Source organism: Odontesthes bonariensis, chromosome 1 (assembly GCF_027942865.1).
Source record: "Odontesthes bonariensis isolate fOdoBon6 chromosome 1, fOdoBon6.hap1, whole genome shotgun sequence".
In the NCBI taxonomy this organism is placed as follows: Eukaryota; Metazoa; Chordata; class Actinopteri; order Atheriniformes; family Atherinopsidae; genus Odontesthes; species Odontesthes bonariensis.
In genome coordinates, this window is record NC_134506.1 from 30,744,498 (window position 1) to 30,765,201 (window position 20,704).

Below are 20,704 nucleotides of genomic sequence, written 5' to 3' on the forward strand. Positions count from 1 at the left end.
GCTTATGAAGTCAAGCTAATGGCTCTGTCTTATGAGATCACTCTCTAAGCAATCCAGACAGGCAGCTTTGTTTTGCCATCTGGCTCCAATTGCGCTGACAAAGGCAAAGGTTCCTGCATGAGACAAAGGAGCTAAAATGAGCCCCACTTTAATAAACCCTGGATGATGGCAAGCCACGTTTCTGTGTTATCTTAATGAGCTGTCCAAAGGAGAGCGTGCCTTCCCTTTCAAAGCCAGCCTGATTGGAACAATAACCAGTGATAACTAGGGACCTGCGCTCATTCATTTGCAGTGGGATGGGATCCCTTTGTTGGGTTTACAGCAGAGGCAAATAATGTTGAACAAACAGTGCCGCTAAAATTCTTTATATATTTGCTGGTGCTAAAGCCAACAGCAACACTTTCACTTGCACAATCACACATACAATTGCAAAAGGATACCCGAGACACACCACAAAAATAGACTCTATTATTCACTAATGTCCACCCCCATGCAGAGACAAACTGCATGTAGTTCTTGCTGCTTTCATCCCTCACCTTCTCTCTAAAGTGTGTTCAATCATTTTAACATGATGTGTTGTTTATAAGGGGCTGCAGTCATGCAAGTGCAGCTCCTGTCAGAATCTGGCTTCAGCTTGCGTGCTCTAACCTCTGGATGAGAGTGCTGGTGACCCAGTTCTTTCACAGACAGAATCACTGGAAAAGAACAATTTGACTCGCCCTCTGAAAAGTGAGCAGGGTGTGAAGAACAGTTTTATTAACCCTTCTTAAGTTAGTCAAGGCCCTGTGAAGGTGGAATGTTAGGGAATAACCCTCTACAGCTGATAGCAGAAGGAAGATCCAGCCTGCACACTCCTCTCACTCCTTTAAGATGAGGCCATGACTGAAAGTCGAGTGACAGGACTAAAATCATACTAAAGCCTCAGGCCTAGTGGCTCACCACCCGGAATGTTGTGCAGATTTGGAGAAGCTAGCTGGCTGACGTTATGATAAGGTGATATATGCCACTTTCACACCAAACGAATTCTATATAAACAGGCTTTTCAAGTGCAGACACCTGCTGTAACAAGCCAGTTAAACCTTTTCTTATTGCCAGTAGTCATGTGTTTATCCTGAGAGGTTGTTTCTCAGTCCAGAAACTACCTCCACCCCCAGAGACCAAGCCTGTCAGTAATATCACAAAAGGATGGCATTACACTGCACCAGTCAGGCTGCGTTGAACAACAGTTTCTAAAAATTGCAACTTTCTGAGGTATGTAGGCCAGTTTATTGTTTTTCACTGGACCTGGTGAAGAACAGCCTCGCACATCAGGACATCAGGAGTGAGCTTCCAGCTGTTTTGCACACAGCTGGAAGAAAAGTGAGTGTTGCACAGTGTAGATGCCCAAACTGCAGCAGTCTTATTGAAAATCAACATGTGCACTCGTATGTTGTATTCTCATTAATGCTGATCGGAGCTGATGCCAATTAAAACAAGGACACAGGACTGGGTGCAGATTAAGTATCCTGTTGCACTCAAAAGCTAGATTATAGCAGGTGTTAGCAGGCTTTTTGACCAGTGTGAAGAAGGCTAATGAAATATAGCACTTTAGGTATAAGGTATTATTGGCAGTGTGTTAGAATGTTCCTTGAAATAACTATAATGAAACCTGCGGAGGGTCTAACCCCCATTCTTTAACACGATTGACTGACAGTCAGGGACAGTAGCACACGAGCAAATATTAATCCAAATATCTATGTAAAAAAATTAGTATTTCTAAATATATATATATATACAGTCAAGCCCGAAATTATTCATACCCCTGGCAAATTTTGACTTAAATGTACTTTTATTCAACCAGCAATTTTATTTTTGACCGGAAACGACACAGGCATCTCCCAGGAGATAATACGATGATGTCCAAGAGGCATCATTGTGGAAAAAAATATTCCTCAGCTTTTATTCACATTTGAACAAAAAGTGGCATGTCCAAAATTATTCATACCCTTCTCAATAATTACTAGAAAAGCCTTTATTGGCTATTACAGCAATCAAACGCTTCCTGTAATTGCTGACCAGCTTTTTGCATGTCTCCACTGGTATTTTTGCCCATTCATCTTTAGCGATGAGCTCCAAGTCTTTGAGGTTGGAGGGTCTCCTTGCCATCACCCTGATCTTTAGCTCCCTCCACAGATTCTCAATTGGATTCAAGTCAGGACTCTGGCTGGGCCACTGCAAAACGTTAATATTTTTGTCTGCTAACCATTTCTTCACCACTTTTGCTGTGTGTTTTGGGTCGTTGTCGTGCTGAAATGTCCACTGGTTCCCAAGGCCAAGTTTCTCTGCAGACTGCCTGATGTTGTTGTTGAGAATCTTGATGTATTGCTCTTTTTTCATGGTGCCATTTACTGCAATCAAGTTCCCTGGTCCATTGGCTGAAAAACACCCCCAAAACATTAGGTTCCCACCACCATGTTTGACAGTGGGGATGGTGTTCTTAGGGTTGAAGGCTTCTCCTTTTTTATGCCAAATGAAGGACAGATCATTGTGGCCAAACAATTCAATTTTTGTTTCATCTGACCATAAAACAGAACACCAGAAGTCTTCTTCTTTGTCCAGATGAGCATTTGCAAAGGTCAAGCGGGCTTTTGTGTGCCTTTTCTGGAGAAGTGGCGTCCTCCTTGGTCTGCGTCCGTGGAACCCAGCAGTGTGCAGTGTCCGTTGGACTGTCTGCCTTGAGATGTTGCCACCAGCAGAGCCAAGATTCACCAGGATGGCCTTGGTGGTGATCCTTGGATTTTTCTTCACCTCTCTCACTATCCTCCTGGCCAGCACAGGTGTCACTTTTGGCTTCCGACCACATCTTCTGAGATTTTCCACAGTGCGGAACTTCTTGTATTTTTTCATAATACTTTGCACTGTAGCCACTGGAAGTTGAAAACATTTTGATATGGCCTTATAGCCCTTTCCTGACTTGTGAGCGGCCACAATGCACAGCCGCAGGTCCTTAGTGAGCTCCTTTGTCTTAGCCATGATTGTCCACAAGCCAACTGCAGAGAGCTGCTGTTTTTCACCTGTTGAGTTGATTAAACTGTTCCCAATGAATCAGGGTAATTAGGATGCTTTAAAACAGCTTGGACTATTTGGAATGGTATAGAACTTTGGATTTTCCCATAGACTGTGACAGTTTGCAAAGGGTATGAATAATTTTGGACATGCCACTTTTTGTTCAAATGTGAATAAAAGCTGAGGAATATTTTTTTCCACAATGATGCCTCTTGTACATCATCGTATTATCTCCTGGGAGATGCCTGTGTTGTTTCCGGTCAAAAATAAAATTGCTGGTTGAATAAAAGTACATTTAAGTCAAAATTTGCCAGGGGTATGAATAATTTCGGGCTTGACTGTATATATATATATATATATATGTATGTATGTATAAAAATCTTGGTTATCTTGGAACATTACCATCAGACAGTTTAATAGAAAGTTGCATACAGTATTCTTGCAACGTAACCTGGTTTGACACAGCTGCAGGGTACAAACATATCATTCCACACTGCTACAGTTCAAATTATTGAGAGGGCCCCGAAAAGCAGCCCAAGGCAGCCCAGCTTGACGTGCAACCCACAATTCTCTGGCACCACATATTCAACACCGGCCTCTCCCAACGGTCACACATTACTGACTAGAGATATGTAAATAGAACATTCATGTTGCCTTCATTATTAGATGTGGGTCAAGGGATAACTTCAAAAGTACTAATTAAAAGAGCTCCCTGCACACCATTGCTTAGTATTCTCACACATAATATTCAAGCTGCATTTATATTCTTTGCTGGTTCAGCACCATAAAGGAAGCCACATCTTTACTGTTGTGTTTTCTCCTCGGGTGATCCATGCCGCGGTGATTTTTCTGTTAAAGGCCACTGATTAGATAATAATGGTAATATGAACCTCTTATCACATGCATCATGTTTTTTACACTACACTAAACCTTCTGATTAGATCATGTTTCCCTGTTATCTTGTACTTTACAGTGTTTGTGTGTGTTTTAAAAGCCAGTTGCTGGAGAAAATGATCTGCTTTCCTCCTTTCCTTAAATTCAGGAAGAAACATATCAAGGGTGTGCTGACCATCCAGCTCCTCCTGCAAGCTTTCAGAGGTTATCTGCTGGTTACTAGAGGGGAAAAGGCCACCTGATCAGTGTCAGAAGTGATCAAAGAATTTTAGCGGCCCTTAAATCATTTGGAATAATGACCGTTGTCACGGTTGATAAAAGCAGTCAAACCACTTGGTGCTGTACATCACAACAACAGCCCAGTCCCACGGCCTGCTTGTTTGCATAATAGACAAACAGTCTTAGTGCTTTTGTGTGAGCACAGGGTTACTTCAGAAGCAAAGGCAATCTATTTTCTGGGATGAATCCCCCTTTACAGATGCCATTTACATCTTCCTGCCATACAACAACCACTACCACCACCACCTTCCCCCGATCCCCCTTCTGTCATGTAATCTATGCTCCTCTGACAGCATAGCCAAGGCCCGGTGGGAGAGCGCCTATCCATCTCACTACCCCAATCTGCCTCCCCTGTTTGGTTCCACATGAGCACTCAGCTGCTGTGACTAATTAAATAAAGCGCTGTGCCCTCTGCTTCCTGTTAGCCATGGCAAGGTTGGTGCACAGAGAGGAAGCAGAGGAGCAGGAGGAAGGCTGCTGAAGCAGGAGGAGAAAGGATAAATACTACAAAGCCAGCGATAACACTTTGGTCATGACAGTGGACATAAAAATGACAATAATGCAAACGTGACTATTTTACAGTGGGTAAAGTGCTGGTATTTATTCTTTGTTGTTCTCTTTTCTCCAGCCATTATACCGCTGAAGAACTAAGGCCAAGAGAATAAAGGTGCGTGGGATTATAATATACTATTTGCCCTCAAGTAGATCTTTATATTTATGTGTTGTTCACCCTTTTTTCTCCCTGTCACAATTGTCTGGTAAACTCAGCAGTAATGCTCTGAAGGACGCGGTGTTCTCTTGGGGTTATTGGTAAGTGTTACTGTAATGAGGCGCGGCTGCATTAATTTGGCACACAGTAAGGAATATGAGAAATCTTGACATTTTGATTGCAGGAATCACAAGGTCACTTAATGATATGAGTAATCTATTTAATTTTATCTGCCATGCAGACATACATTTCTGGGCTCGCTCAAAGCCACTGTTGTTTGAATCTTAGCAGTTTTGTTGCTTCATGAAGTTGTAAAACTGCCAACTTCAGCTAGTGAGCAGTTTCGACTGATTGTTTTGATGGTCTCACAAAGAGCCAAGTTAATGCAATGGTTTTGCAATTTTTTTTTCCATTTCATCACCATATTTGTATGTTCATAAGGGTAATTTACTGAAATGTACATTCCCATTCATTGAAAACCTCCCACGAGGAGCGCTGTCTCGCTACATAGTCTTGTTCTAATTCTATTGAAGGGCAGCTTGAACAGTTATGAGTGCCTCTTCTCTTTATTTTTCAGAAGAAGAGTTGTTGTTTTTCTGCTCCTCAAGACTCTGACTCCCTGTGGCTTAGTCCGTGCTTTGCAATTCTTTTCAATTCAGTGCTATTTAGTCTTTTATAAAGTATGAATTTGGCGCTTTGTTCAGCACTGCTGGCTAAGAAACCTCTTTAAGCTTTAAAAACCACAACGCACATCAGAAATTAGATTCCATCTATAAGAAATAAATTGAAAAAAAGTGTTTCAGAGCAAAAGATTTCCTCCAGAATGGCGACGGATATCATTTAACTACTGTTGCTGCTACTAGTACTACTACAATACTACTACAAAAATACTACTAAGAAAATAATAATCCTGCTACTAAAATAATGAAAATAACATATTTTTGTTTAATATATTTCATTCCCAGCACAGTGAAGTGCTAACATGAGTTTCTCTCAGCGTGTAGTCCCATGTTTGTTGAAAATGGAAGTGGGTTTCAGCACCATGGAGAGCAAACAAGGACATAGAAGTATGCTGCATATACAACCCCTGGTAAAAAATATATATATATATGGAAACAGCACTTTTGAAGGGTGTTCATTCAGTTGTTTTTTTGTTTTTGTTTTTTCTTTAAAAAAAAAATGGACTAGAGGCGGGCTACACCCTGGACAGGACACCAGTCCATCACAGGGCCACACAGAGACAAACAACCATCCATGCTCACACTCACTCCAAGGGACAATCTAGAGACACCACTTAACCTGACATGCGTGTTTTTAAACTGTGGGAGGAAGCTGGAGTAACCCGAGAGAAGCCACACATACACGGGGAGAACACGCAAACTCCACACAGGAAGGCCACCACACCACAGTGCAGCCCTTATTTAAATCAAATAGAGGAAAAACATATGGAATCACTCAAATCTGAATTTGGAAGGATGAACCAAAACAACTATTATTAGTACTTTGTTTCAATCTCCTCTGGCTTTGACAGTTTGAGTTCTTTGAGGTATGGACTTCACTTATTTGTGAGCTATCTTTTATCAGCCCCCAACTTTCTTGTATATTCTCTGCCATCTCCCCTGGTTCTTAAACTCACATCAACCCCACATGATCAATGAAATTAATTTTCTTCAGGCTGTCGATTTTAAATGTTTAGTTGCACCTGCATCAAACAAAAGTTCTTCTTCTTGTCCAATTCAGATTTGTGATGCATCACTGACTATCACTTTCATCCAGTCATCTATAGTCCATGACTGCTTCTCTTTAGCCCAGTGTAACTTCTGTTTAGTTATACTCGAGAACAAGACTAGCAGCATCAGTAGTAAGCCAGAAGGTATTTAGAATACTGATGAAAGCCATACTTACTACATTTGAACCTTTTTAACTCCTTAGAATAGGAACGGGACACTCCTAGAATTGTCGCTCTTTTCACTCAACTGTGATCAGAATGTGTCATGCCCTGTTGACTTCCCTGAACCTTGCACATAGACCTCTATGGCAAGGAAAGCCCTGAAACTTCTACAGACACCTTCTACAGACATATACAGCACTGTAACCAACAAAAGACATAGAGTTGTCATGAGGGCAGGGGACATTTTTATCCTCAAAGCTTTTATATCAAGTGGAAATGTATTTTCTCCCTTTTGTTTTGACATCTTGGATGCTGATATTGTGGGACACATTTAGAGGCACTGCATCAATTTTGACTTGACAAAAAATGTATTTATTTATTTATTTTTTCCTCACTATGGTGTTTGAGAGATAACAGCACAGCATAGGCTGTCTCTTGTCAGAAAATGGAATGCAATTTGATTAATATTGCTGTTGTAAATATGTTTTTGTTGTTCAGGGCTGTTCCACATCAGTTACTTTATTGTGGATCCGAGTTAATGTGCTGCATATATTTAGCATCCATGTCTGTGTGCGTGTACGGAATGGATGCACAGTTAATGCATGGAATTTAGAGAAAAACTAAAAAGATGGTATTAGTATACTGAGTTCCGAGTAAATATACCAGAAAACAATTCATTTAACATGCCGACCAAACACGTCAGAAATTTAAGGAGTTTGTAACGGTTTCGGATGGGTAAAAAAAGAAAAGAAAGTAGGCTGTAATAGGAAGGAGACACGGTATTAATTGAATATGTAGCACACTCTCAGAACATTTCTTTGCTTTTTCCGCTGAAAAAGGGCCACAAATAGCTTTTGAGATGGTTCCTGAGCTTTCCAACCATCTGACAAGCAGTTCTGATGGGAGTTTTGCCGGGTCAGTTGCATCACCGCTGTGGACTCACACTGCGTGTGTTATTCATTGGCCCACTAACTCTTACTTTAATAACCAGCAGTTTGGTGTCAGTTGTGTGAACACGTTTTATAACAAGCTCGGGCAGTTACAGCTTGTTTTTATTGTACCCTGATTGGTCATCGCCATAAAGCCACAGCTTGCAGGGTGTGTGGAAGATGATGGAAGGTGCAGAAAGTAATTTCCTGTAACTAACCAAAATAAAGTCTGAGCAGTAGGAGTCAAGAGAGGACATTTATCATTACTGTAGTATCCACTGACCTTCACTATGAGTGTGATGCGGCACTAATATCCTTCAAGCCTCTAGACCTCCCTGCTGCTGAATCATCCTGGATCAATTATTCTAATATTTGTGTGGCAGTTTTGCTATTGATTAATAAATTTATGCAGAGCACAGCATATCTTATTTAATAAAGAGAGGCTCTGCGTTTAATCAAGTCCTTTTGGAATCAGGAGACACTTTGGTTTCATAAACCTTTGCCTTATCGATACATGTGTTCATATATAACTTGCGTTCATGAACTCAAACTTTTGTTTTAATACGAGCAGAGAAACTCAGATGGCTTATTAAATGGCTATTTTAAGCACACTTGATAGTTAGTAAATGATGCCCACTGTTGCCAACATTATTGGCTCATCCATGCTGTGTGTTGCTGTAAATATGACAATCTGGTCATTAGGGCAACTTAGTGGTTCCGTAAATTCAGAAAGCAGTGGAGGTGTTCATTGTATAGCACTTAGAATACGTATAGAAGACAAATGTATTCTATTCAGGTTGCTTCCAGACAATTTTGGCCTCTACTGATTAAAGGAAAAAGAAACAGTTCTGAGTAGAAGTTAAATTTTGCATAATGTACGTGGAAAAGAACTTGATGTAATAGTTATAATACTATTTTTGGTTATAAATGTTCCACGTTACACCTTGACCAGAATGTTTTTCTATCAAGAATCATTCATAAATCTTGTTGGATGTTTTAGCTGACCTGACTTTTAAGCACAGCCCACATATTTTGGATAGAGTTGAGGTCAGAACTTTGAGAAGGCCATCCTAAAACCTTAATATCAGCCTGCTTTATCTTTTCAACAACCAGCTTTGATGGATGTTTGGGCCAATTGTGACTGTTGGAACTGTCTATCTGATGATTTGAGGGGCTGAAGAATTCTGAGACCAAACCACTCAGTCTCGGTCTCATCTGAAGATGAAACGTTTCTCCAGAAGGCGCTTCTCCCTCCCTTTGGTCAACTTCAAACGTTAGTCAAGCTTAAAGGTGTTGATCTTGACATCTTTAAGATACACGTTGTTCAGTTATTTGTGATGACACAAACCTTCTCTCCTCTTCTCAGCAATCCTACAGAAAGAAAATCTCTGACAAAATTACCATCGTGCTACTTCTGAATTCCCACTTTTGTTTTTGCTAATGGAATAGTAAAAGTAACCATAGTCGCATGTTCCTGTAGCATTGGAGTTGACGCATCGTATCAGCTCATCTGATATTAGACAGTAATAACTTAGAAATAACATGCTTTTGAGAAAACTTCTTCTACTGCATTGCTGTTCATAATGTACAATGATATTTTAAAGTCCTTTTATTCTTTATATATGTTAAGGGAATAAAGAATGGTACAGAACCTTGGCTGAGCCAGAGATTGCTGCAAATGAGAGAAGAATAAATATTCAAAGGCAGACATGAAGGGAATAAAGAAAACTCTGTGAAATGAGGAACAGTATGGACGACCCCCGTCGTCTACCTGAAGACTTTCGATGAATTCCAATGAGAGGGCAGATTGCATTATTAAAGATAGGCCCTATAGGTGCAATTAGCGCTACATAATGGCCCTTTTGCAGCTCCTTTGGCAGAGATCTGAAATATTGATTTAATTTGCCCTTATATTTTCACTTAAACTCTGGCTTGTCATGCTAAGCATACATCTCATTGTTATGCTTTTTTTTTTTTTACTCTAATAGCTCAGGCTTTGCTCTGTCATGGTGTACTAAGTACATTCAGCACTGTGTATATGTAGTCCTTTCTCAGGGGATACAGAGGAGATAGAAATGGGTAAAATACAATGAAATCTGAGAGAGGAAAAACTAACCTAAGTGTATTTTTAAAACTTGCTGCTGCCAGGTGTACAGAAGACAATGAGATGTGAGTTTTTTTGAGTTTGAGGAGTAGAGAAGAGTGAGGAGAGCCAGAGAGGAGCTCCAGTTTTTTTTTTTTCTTGTCTGTATGTGACAGGTGAAACCCAACAGACTCTGATTATGTCAGACAGGACACTTGTGTTGGACTTTCTCAAGGGATTTGTGGGGTATCTTGAGGTAGAGAGTGGCTCACTATTCCAGTACCTCTGATCTCTGCATTATTTATGCTTTTGTCTCAGCAATTTATCAGCCCCCCCCCGGGGGTTCATTCTATAGTACACCTGTGATGGAATTGGTTGCAGCGACGATAGCATTTGAGTGAAGCCAATAACCAAATACACTAGCTCATATAAATATCAGGAAACTGCAGAACGGACAAGTGTGCTGCGTAGCAGTCTCTGCACTTGGCAAGCATCCATCCACATCAAAATAGTGGAGTGAAAAATGAAATACAAAGAGGAAAATGCTGTGTTGGCTCCACTTTCTTACCTTTATATTAATTTCTAGGAGATGAAACTGGTAATAGAGGAGCTGTGGTAGGAGTTGCACAGCGACTGAATCACTGATCAATGACAGCTAATGAACACGGCAGGAGTTCTGCTCTGTTTGCCTCTCGACAGAGAACTGCCTTCTCAAGAGAGCTCCTTCTCTGCTTTTTTTTTTGGTATTTTATGTTTTTTTCTTGCCAGAAAGGCACAGGAGCCTTCATTGAAACCAACTGCCTCTGGGCTCAATTAACTACCATAGATTACTCATATTGCAGATGATAAAACCGCATAGAAGATCAGCAGTGTGTTGATGCTGAAAAGCATGAACACACAGTAGTATGTGCATTGACACAGACAACTGGACATGAGATTGGACTATAAGATATGTCGGTAATGTTTCGAGCAGGGATGTCCAAAGTCGGTCCTCGAGGGCCGCTATCCTGCATCTTTTAGATGTTGCCCTGCTTCAACACACCTGATTCAGATTAATGAATCTCTTCAACAGATTGTTAAGTTCTGCACAAGCCTGTTAATGTTGTCTTGATCTGAATCAGGTGTGTTGAAGCAGGGCAACATCTAAAACATGCAGGATAGCGGCCCTCGAAGACCGACTTTGGACATCCCTGGTTTAGAGGGTGAAAAACTCTATGGGGACTATGATAACAGTTGGTTATCAAAACAGAGTAGATCTGCATGTAAAACCATATGCTGTATTTGCTTGGGCTATTATTTTTCTCCATGCGTCAATATAGGGAGAAAAGGCAGAGTGAAAGTTTGATTCCATGATGTTATTAAATGTCGCATGCATTCCCTCACAAATGTGCAGAGCAGCACTTGTGATCTCACAGCAGAGTCAAAGTAGGACATGTATTGTATGTATTGTGCTGTTGATGTTTCGAGCTCCATGGTGATGACATGGCTTGCTTTCTGTGTGGGCAGGCCATGTCCTTTGTCACGACAGATAAACATCACTTCATGTTGCTCCTTCAAGCTGCTCACTGTCTGTTTCTCTGCCTGCGTAGATGAAGAAGACGTGTTTCCGAACAGTTGTCAATTCCAAGTATCTTTTTGTTTTCGCAACGTGAAAAACCAACTTTCCTCTTTTACTTCAGAACATTTCATGTTTGAAATGTTTTGTTCCCAGAAAGCTACAATGACTGGCGTCCAATTTCTAAACCTAATTAGTCCTTGTTACACGTAGAAGCCAGCATTTTTTAAAGAATCCCAGCATATTGTTTACAAAGCTGCTGGCTATCAAAGAGAAAATGTTCAGCACAGGAGAATTTACAGATGGCATAAACCTAAACACTGAACAGGCCCCTCACTGTGATGGGAATACGCAAGACATATTCCCAGTGACTTTCAAGTGTAGCTTTCTGAAGTGTGCACACATTATTGTGAAACTGCAGGGGAGTTTAAACAGTCACTGCCTCAGTTTTGTTTGTCTTTTGATGGTAGAAGAAGAAGAAAATGAACTAATGAGGTAAGAAGGACCATGGTCAAAGACAAAGGGCCTCCATCCATCCATTTTCTATACCCGCTTATTCCAACTGAGGGTCGCGGGAGCCTATCCCAACTGTCTAGGTGAGTGGCGGGGTATACCCTGGACAGATCGCCAGTCCATCACAGAGCCTCACAGAGACAAATGAGACAAACAACCACTCATGCTCGCAATCACTCCAAGGGCCAAATTTAGAGACACCAATTAACCTGACATGCATGTTTTCGCACGGTAGGAGGAAGCCGAAGCACCCGGAGAGAACCCACACATACACAGGGAGAACATGCAAACTCCACACAGAAAGGCCCCAGCCGGGAGTTGAACCTGGAACCCTCTCGCTGTGAGGCGACGATGCTGACCACCGCAGCCCAGACAAAGAGCAAATAATTCAAATTCCAAGTGATGCTCAGAAGTGATGGTGCTGAAATACTCATGATAACACTCAAGTGTGAATGTGGACTGATAGCTTGATTGTTGAATATCACAGGCAATTTAGATGTGGTGCATTAGCAAATATATCTGTTAATTAGTTAAAAGTTGTCTTTTTACTCTCATTTGCTCAAATGACCAACTTATGTGAATTACCATGTAGAGCTTTTTTTTTTCTTGCTTCAATTATCTGATTGTCTGTTTCACTTCCATTCTTATAAATGAATGTGCATTAGGTGGCATTGGCTTATCGCTATTTAAAATTGATATCAAAGTATTTTTTACACATCACAAATCCATACATTTTACAAACAAAAGAAAAGTAGAAGGATAGAAAGAAATGTCCACTGTGGCAATGAGTGTGAGATGAACCGGGGCTGAATGGTAACTCTTTGACTGAAACAGTGTCACAGTCCCTCAGCTCTGCTCAGTTCATCTTATAAGGTGTCAGTCACCTTCATGCCGCATCAGAAAACAAATCAATCACAACACAGGTGGGAGCCGCCTGCCATGTCATCCCGTGTGACTCTGAATATTCATTCAGATTAACTTGCTGACAAAAAAAAAAGAAGAAGTTTCCTGAGGTAAATGATTGACTTGCCTGTTGAGGTGGCCAGCATGCCAGTGTGAGCGCAGAACAAACGGAGGCTTTTTCTTTTCTTAGCTCTCCGTCTTCCGAGTCGCCGCCTTTGGAGTTTACCACAGGAGTCTCTTCAAATGATTGAGGCGGAGAATTAAGATTAATGCACTTCCATGTTCCACCCAGGCTCTGAGGTGAAAAATTCTTCTAATTAAGACCAGGGGGGCTGCAGACTGCTTCTATGGAGAAGCTGGGAGTGGGTTACCTCGACTGTTACCATGTAGCAAAAAGAGCTGATAAAGGTGTGAGATATTTCCGAGTGTGATGCATGCTGCTGCTTTGGAATAACAGTGTGGTAACTGAATGACCTGTCAGACAACTCACTCTGGCTTATTGTTATTGGGATAAAGTGACAAAGCCTGTAGCAATAGCTGCTGCATCATTCCATCATTTTAAGTGATCATTGTTGTGTTGTAACCTATGTGAGTCATCACTTCCCAGTCCCGCACAGGGTGGCTCGTCCAGAGTCTACCTTCATTATTACTTTCATGATGAGAGCTAGATGATAATATTGATGTCAATCATGTCTGCACAAAGTATGAAGCCACAAGCTGCTGCCAATTAGCTTAAAAATTGGAAAAGGGAGAACGCAGCTAGCTTGTTAGCTCTGCCCCACTGTTTAGGGGGAAAAAACATCTCCCAGCAGTTACAAAGCTCACTTTAAGGCTCAGAATCTCTGTGATATCTTCAACATGTCAAATGTACACAGTGATTTTATCGTGCTATACATGATATAATGTGCTAATCTGTGAGCTACAGTGTTGGTGGGTAAATTTTGTTCCTTTTCTTGGCATTAAGCGTACACTTTGAATATTGCAATCACAGCTGGATAAGTCCATTAGTTTACATCTCAAATTAGAATGCACTTCCTTATGTTGCCCAGCTTATATATTCTATGTTCCCCAGCAGTCACTTGTTTTCAGATGTCATTCCTCACTGCTTTGTGGTTGGCCTACAATTGGCCTGCAAATGAGTGACCGTATTCCACACGAATCACCAGCCCATCAAACGTGGCTTGAGTGGTTTGTGTCGGTGTGTCGTCACTGCATCGACATTACTTTCAAACCTGTACTTAAATCCACTGGCACCGAACACACATGTTAATGCCAGGTGTTAACAGGCTTTATGTTATCTTTAGGTAGAATAGCCTGCTGTTTCTACCTGCCCACGGTCTCTGCTGAGCTGAGCTAAGCTAATCTAATTGGCGGCTGCATCTCGTTTGATATAAACTGCCATAAGTTTGGCGTCAGTTCTATCATTTTATCATTTTCTTTCTTTTTTTTTCTTTTTCTTTTCCCATTTTTCTCTTTAAATCCCTTTTATAGAACTGAAAATAGACAAAAGCATTGAGGATATTTCTCTGATTCTACCCTTAGGAACATTAGGGAGAGATCAGGTGACTTATTTTGAGGCTTCAGAACAGCAGCGATGGCCTGTTCATTCATTGATCGTTTTTTACATAGGAGAGGCAATATCTAATGCAACTCATGTATATTTAACAGACTCCATTACTCATTTCAAAACAAGAATGTAGTGGAAATTGAGAGAAAATTCAGCACTTGACCTTATTAAGTGTCCTTACTTGTAGGAATATACCCTACAGTTCAGTTTTTACTTGAAGGCAGTGCATTTACATGCATGGCTGGGCCTAATAACAATAGACTGTTATATTTCTTCCCATGCTGATGAGACTAACCACTATTTAGATATTTTCCACCCCCCACCATTTGCGTCCTGCAGGACCCTTGGGATGTTATTTCCATCGCAGGCTTGTACAGTAGCTGCTTCAATGTAAATATATCCATGGAGGCAGATCTATATATCCTCTGTGAGTATTATGCACTATTTATCGTAATTATCCATTTGTGCGCAGGGAAGCAGCCACGGAGAGTTTGATCATCTGGTAATGTTCTTTAAGTATCACCAAGGTTTAGCTGCTTCCTCATTATTCTGACTTCGTCTTTAAGGTTATTCCCAGTCATTTCCTCTCACAGTGTGACACCCGGTGTTCGTCTTTGATAGTTGTTCGGATTGTTGTTGCTGTTTTCGGCAAAAGCTACAGGGATACTTGGCATGATATTCCACAAATAGAGACATTTTTCCCTTTTTTTTTCTTCCTCTGTTTTTTTTCGTCCTTTTTTCCAGAGGACAGTTAACCTGAGGGAAGATTGAAATATTTCACTCTCATTTTGATGTAAATGAGAACAGAAATGGGCAGGTTGTAGATTTAGAATGCTTCATTAGATTGAATCCAGTGTGGCTTTGTGTCTTTCACGTGAGCAATCTCCTATAGCCCGATTAAATTAGTGTGCAAGCTAGTGTACCTGCAATAAATGTATCTGTCCATCAGCTTGTGTCTCAGGGATTCTTCTGTCTTGCCGTGGCTGCTTTGGATTTTCAGACAGAAAAGTCGATTTTACGAACCTTTAAGTTGAATTGTCTTCTTCTTCTTTTTTTTCCAATTTCCCTTTTGAAGACTATATATATATCTGCTGTACATGTTCATTGAGAGTATCGGTGAAATCTGTGATCTTTTATTTCATCCCTGACCTCTTGACTCAACAGCTTGCATCAGTCCACTTTGAAATTTAGAGGTCTCATGGGAGGCATGGGGATAAGTTTTAATATGATGTCAAAAAAAAAAAAAAAAGCCATGGATGAGTTGGCAAGTTGGATTGCTTCCTGACAGGGAGCAAATGGAAGCTGAACTAGATTCTGAAATGTTCCGTAAAGCAGATATTCTCATGGCAAGCTTTGTAATTTGCCAAGATTCCTATTATTCAGATTGACAGACTCTCTAACTGTATCAGTTTTTGTTTTGACATTTTGAAGCAGTGAGCAATGCCCTTAGGGCTTTCATTTAGGATTTCCCCCCACATGGCTTTGGCTGTCATGTGTAAAATGTAATAAAGGGTTGATAATGAGCGTCAATTAGGAGGTACGAGCAGCTTGCTAACGGAACTATTTTTTGTATTTCCTGCTATGAATTATAAAGTGAGCACTTCAAACGCGGGAATACATGCACTTACTGAATGAGTCAAAGCCAGTCGTGTTCCAGGAGATTCATGACAGATGTAGACAGCTGAAGTCTTAGTGGAACACAGAGCACAAGCAGAGTTTCCACTGCCACGAGTCAGAGATTATTAACTCCTCTCAGGGTACATGTGTTGGTTATCTGACCAAGAAACAGAAGTTCAACCCATCCTGATGGGCGAGTCCAGTGAATTCATTAAGAAGTGCAGCTGCATACAGATATAGCTCACTGACTCGAATAATGTATCTAAAAACCAAACTTCCGAGCATATAGCCAACTATAGAGCTTTTAAAAGCTTCAAGTAGGAGAGCGTCATGTGTGACATAATTAAATTCCATCCAAGTTAATTCAAACTGTTTAATGATGCAGGGAGAACAATCTCTTTCGCTGTGCTGGCAGTGAGGGGGTCCACAGGGGCTACGAGTGAAGGGAAGTTCAGAGACACAGAGAGGAGGAGGTCTTTACTTTAGAGAGACTTGGAAGTTGCAGCTGTGTTGGAGCTGGTGTAAATGTTTATTTAATGATGCCAAATCTGATGGGTTTTTTTCTCTTCTCACCGCTATTTAATTTATGGCTACTGCTTCGATCCCTGTTGCGACTTTAACTAATAATATGAATGTGAATGCTTAAAAGTATAAAATAATCAGTCATTTGGATGCTGGGCGAAATCTTATCAATACTTGCTTAAGTTTTTAATGGGTTACATGTTGGGTTATCACAATCAGCCTGCAGTGCTTTTCTATTTTTCAAAACTAATCTTCTCTCCCACAATGAACTACTTGAAGGAATACATATTGTGCTTTTGCACCTTTTTTTCAGGAGTCGAGGCCAGACGTTTGGGGGGAGAAGGAGAAGATGAGTCTGGCGGGTAATCCCACTCCACCTATCTATCAACCTGGAGACTATTTCCAGCATATCCCTGCAGAATGACAGAGCCTCGCTGAGCAGAAGATGAGTCTATCATCCTTCTTTCTAAGACTTTCCCTAGAGTTTCTATCAAAACAAATAAACACAGTATTACCATTATTTCTATCGCCCTCCCTCCTTTCATGTCAATGGAGGATCGCGGCGGTGAGTAGATGCAGCTCAGTGAGTTGGGTTCGGTGCAGTACGCTGAGCAGCAGCCCTGTTTGAAAACTACAGGATGTGACAGGATCCTTTGTCTGTCGCTGACATCACTTTGAATGCGTTGTGATGGAGCATGTACCAGAGATCTCCTGTCTAATAGGAAGTGAGACACTTAAAGAGATGACCCTGGCTGAGTTGCCAGAGAGCAAGCTTGGCTCTCCCATTACTCCAGCACTTGTTAATTAGTGTCTGTCGCGGGACTAACTTGTACCTGTCAGTGTGTCCAGCTCTCCTATATTCGATAAGTTGAGGGAATTGATTCAGAATGCCAGCTAAGCTCCAACAAACTGCAAATGGTGCATGGGATACACCCTGATATTCTCTCTGACCTGACAGCTTTACATGTAAGAAATTGTTTTTAATGAACTCAGACTATCTCAGCTTGTTTCTACAGCTGGTGTGGAATGTTTTATCTGTTAAAGGCGAGGGGGCGCACAGATTGTTTTATTGTATTTTTTTTTTTTTTTTGAGTACTTAAGCAGTCCCAGTGCCATATGTCAATGTATGAATACCAAAGCCATTTTTGTGTGATAACCCAGTGCCTATTTACATTAAAGAGACATAGTGAAACTGCCTGGTCATTGGTAATTATTGGTCTTGTTCCGTGGGCCACTCTGTGTTCACTCAGGCAGAACAAGGTCGAGTTTATTACAGACATTTCTTCTCTTCACCCCTGGGATTAACCACGCTGTTCAGATTCATCCCCACACATTCCATTAGGTGATTTATAAGCCGACAACACTATTCTACATCATGAGTAAAGCATGAATTATGGTTAAAGTAATACAAATATTTCATTTACATGCAGATCAACTCTGACATGCTGAATTGTTCAGAGTTAGACGCCGTCCTATTTTAGGGCTAATCGCTCTGTTTGCAGATGCTCAGTCATCCCAAACATTTTACATGTTTTGAATAATGGATTCTCTCTGCCATTGTTTGTTGCTGTCATATGCGAAATAGCTACCTGGCATAAAGTCTGACTTGTGTAACTGTTGCAGAAACAGCTCCCCGGAGCACACGCACACATACACTCGCAGGCCTGCGCAGACGCATACACACACAACACAACACACTGCTTTTCGTTCTTAGTTGGGTGGGACTTGATCAAACCCCAGGTTGTGCACAAACGTGCAGATCTCTCTGTACGGTAGCCCTTGACCTTGCTGTGTCCTCATGCCCCCAGACACCTGCCTGAAATTAAATTACAGATTAGTGGCTCCAGGCCCAAAGAGGGATTTATTTGGTTGGCCCTTCTCTGTGAAGCAAAAAGAAATAAAATGCTGTGGGATTTAAGGAGGGCAAAGCCAGTCTGGAAGATCTTTCCGTCTTCTGGTAGTAAGAGATGGAGCCAGTTCTGCCCGAACACCAAAATGTCTGCAAACACTTCTAAACCTTGCACTGCGGAAAGAAGGGACAGAAGCAAAAGTTTGTGAGTGAGAAGGAGAAGATGAGTCTGGCGGGTAATCCCACTCCACCTATCTATCAACCTGGAGACTATTTCCAGCATATCCCTGCAGAATGACAGAGCCTCGCTGAGCAGAAGATGAGTCTATCATCCTTCTTTCTAAGACTTTCCCTAGAGTTTCTATCAAAACAAATAAACACAGTATTACCATTATTTCTATCGCCCTCCCTCCTTTCATGTCAATGGAGGATCGCGGCGGTGAGTAGATGCAGCTCAGTGAGTTGGGTTCGGTGCAGTACGCTGAGCAGCAGCCCTGTTTGAAAACTACAGGATGTGACAGGATCCTTTGTCTGTCGCTGACATCACTTTGAATGCGTTGTGATGGAGCATGTACCAGAGATCTCCTGTCTAATAGGAAGTGAGACACTTAAAGAGATGACCCTGGCTGAGTTGCCAGAGAGCAAGCTTGGCTCTCCCATTACTCCAGCACTTGTTAATTAGTGTCTGTCGCGGGACTAACTTGTACCTGTCAGTGTGTCCAGCTCTCCTATATTCGATAAGTTGAGGGAATTGATTCAGAATGCCAGCTAAGCTCCAACAAACTGCAAATGGTGCATGGGATACACCCTGATATTCTCTCTGACCTGACAGCTTTACATGTAAGAAATTGTTTTTAATGAACTCAGACTATCTCAGCTTGTTTCTACAGCTGGTGTGGAATGTTTTATCTGTTAAAGGCGAGGGGGCGCACAGATTGTTTTATTGTATTTTTTTTTTTTTTTTGAGTACTTAAGCAGTCCCAGTGCCATATGTCAATGTATGAATACCAAAGCCATTTTTGTGTGATAACCCAGTGCCTATTTACATTAAAGAGACATAGTGAAACTGCCTGGTCATTGGTAATTATTGGTCTTGTTCCGTGGGCCACTCTGTGTTCACTCAGGCAGAACAAGGTCGAGTTTATTACAGACATTTCTTCTCTTCACCCCTGGGATTAACCACGCTGTTCAGATTCATCCCCACACATTCCATTAGGTGATTTATAAGCCGACAACACTATTCTACATCATGAGTAAAGCATGAATTATGGTTAAAGTAATACAAATATTTCATTTACATGCAGATCAACTCTGACATGCTGAATTGTTCAGAGTTAGACGCCGTCCTATTTTAGGGCTAATCGCTCTGTTTGCAGATGCTCAGTCATCCCAAACATTTTACATGTTTTGAATAATGGATTCTCTCTGCCATTGTTTGTTGCTGTCATATGCGAAATAGCTACCTGGCATAAAGTCTGACTTGTGTAACTGTTGCAGAAACAGCTCCCCGGAGCACACGCACACATACACTCGCAGGCCTGCGCAGACGCATACACACACAACACAACACACTGCTTTTCGTTCTTAGTTGGGTGGGACTTGATCAAACCCCAGGTTGTGCACAAACGTGCAGATCTCTCTGTACGGTAGCCCTTGACCTTGCTGTGTCCTCATGCCCCCAGACACCTGCCTGAAATTAAATTACAGATTAGTGGCTCCAGGCCCAAAGAGGGATTTATTTGGTTGGCCCTTCTCTGTGAAGCAAAAAGAAATAAAATGCTGTGGGATTTAAGGAGGGCAAAGCCAGTCTGGAAGATCTTTCCGTCTTCTGGTAGTAAGAGATGGAGCCAGTTCTGCCCGAACACCAAAATGTCTGCAAACACTTCTAAACCTTGCACTGCGGAAAGAAGGGACAGAAGCAAAAGTTTGTGAGTGACTTAAACTGAGTGATTGGAAGCAAAAGTTACATTTATTTACTGAATGTATAGAACAGCTTTGTAACGGGGAAAAAAAGCAAAGAAAACATCAGATTGAAGGAAATCCGATGAAGCAGCAGCAGCTTGCTGTTTATTTAGACCCTGGACGTACAGCCTGGAAATAAAAGAAAATCATTCTTGTGAGACAAAAAAAGAGCAAATGCCAAGCCCTCATTAAATTGATGGTCTGTCAAGCCTTTCACAATCCTAAACTCCAAATTGTATTTACTTCAAACAGTCTTCAAATGCAGGTGACCATTAGTTGGCAGTTAGAAAGTAATTAATACAGCAAAAATATTGTGTTTTCGTAGCCAAAGTGGGGAAAAACAATGCCTTGGTGTTGAGATTTCATAATGAAAGCAACATATCACT

At 41.3% G+C, this 20,704-nt stretch overlaps 1 protein-coding gene across 4 annotated transcripts in view; it reads left to right on the forward strand.

Moving 5' to 3' along the window:
- Positions 1–19,422, forward strand: part of cd276 (CD276 molecule) — a 67,599-nt gene extending 48,177 nt beyond the window's left edge. Inside the window, exons 7-9 of one of the 4 annotated variants that reach the window (XR_012769645.1) lie at positions 4,847–4,885; positions 4,987–5,028; positions 16,821–19,422. Coding sequence is in view for 2 of the 4 variants with exons in the window: in XM_075464162.1 (XP_075320277.1) it covers positions 16,821–16,873 (53 nt within the window). In the remaining 2 variants the exon portion in view is untranslated. The remainder of the gene's footprint in view (positions 1–4,846; positions 4,886–4,986; positions 5,029–16,820) is intronic. The other 3 variants (XR_012769648.1, XM_075464172.1, XM_075464162.1) reach the window with 3 other exon arrangements.
- Positions 19,423–20,704: the final 1,282 nt, after the last annotated feature.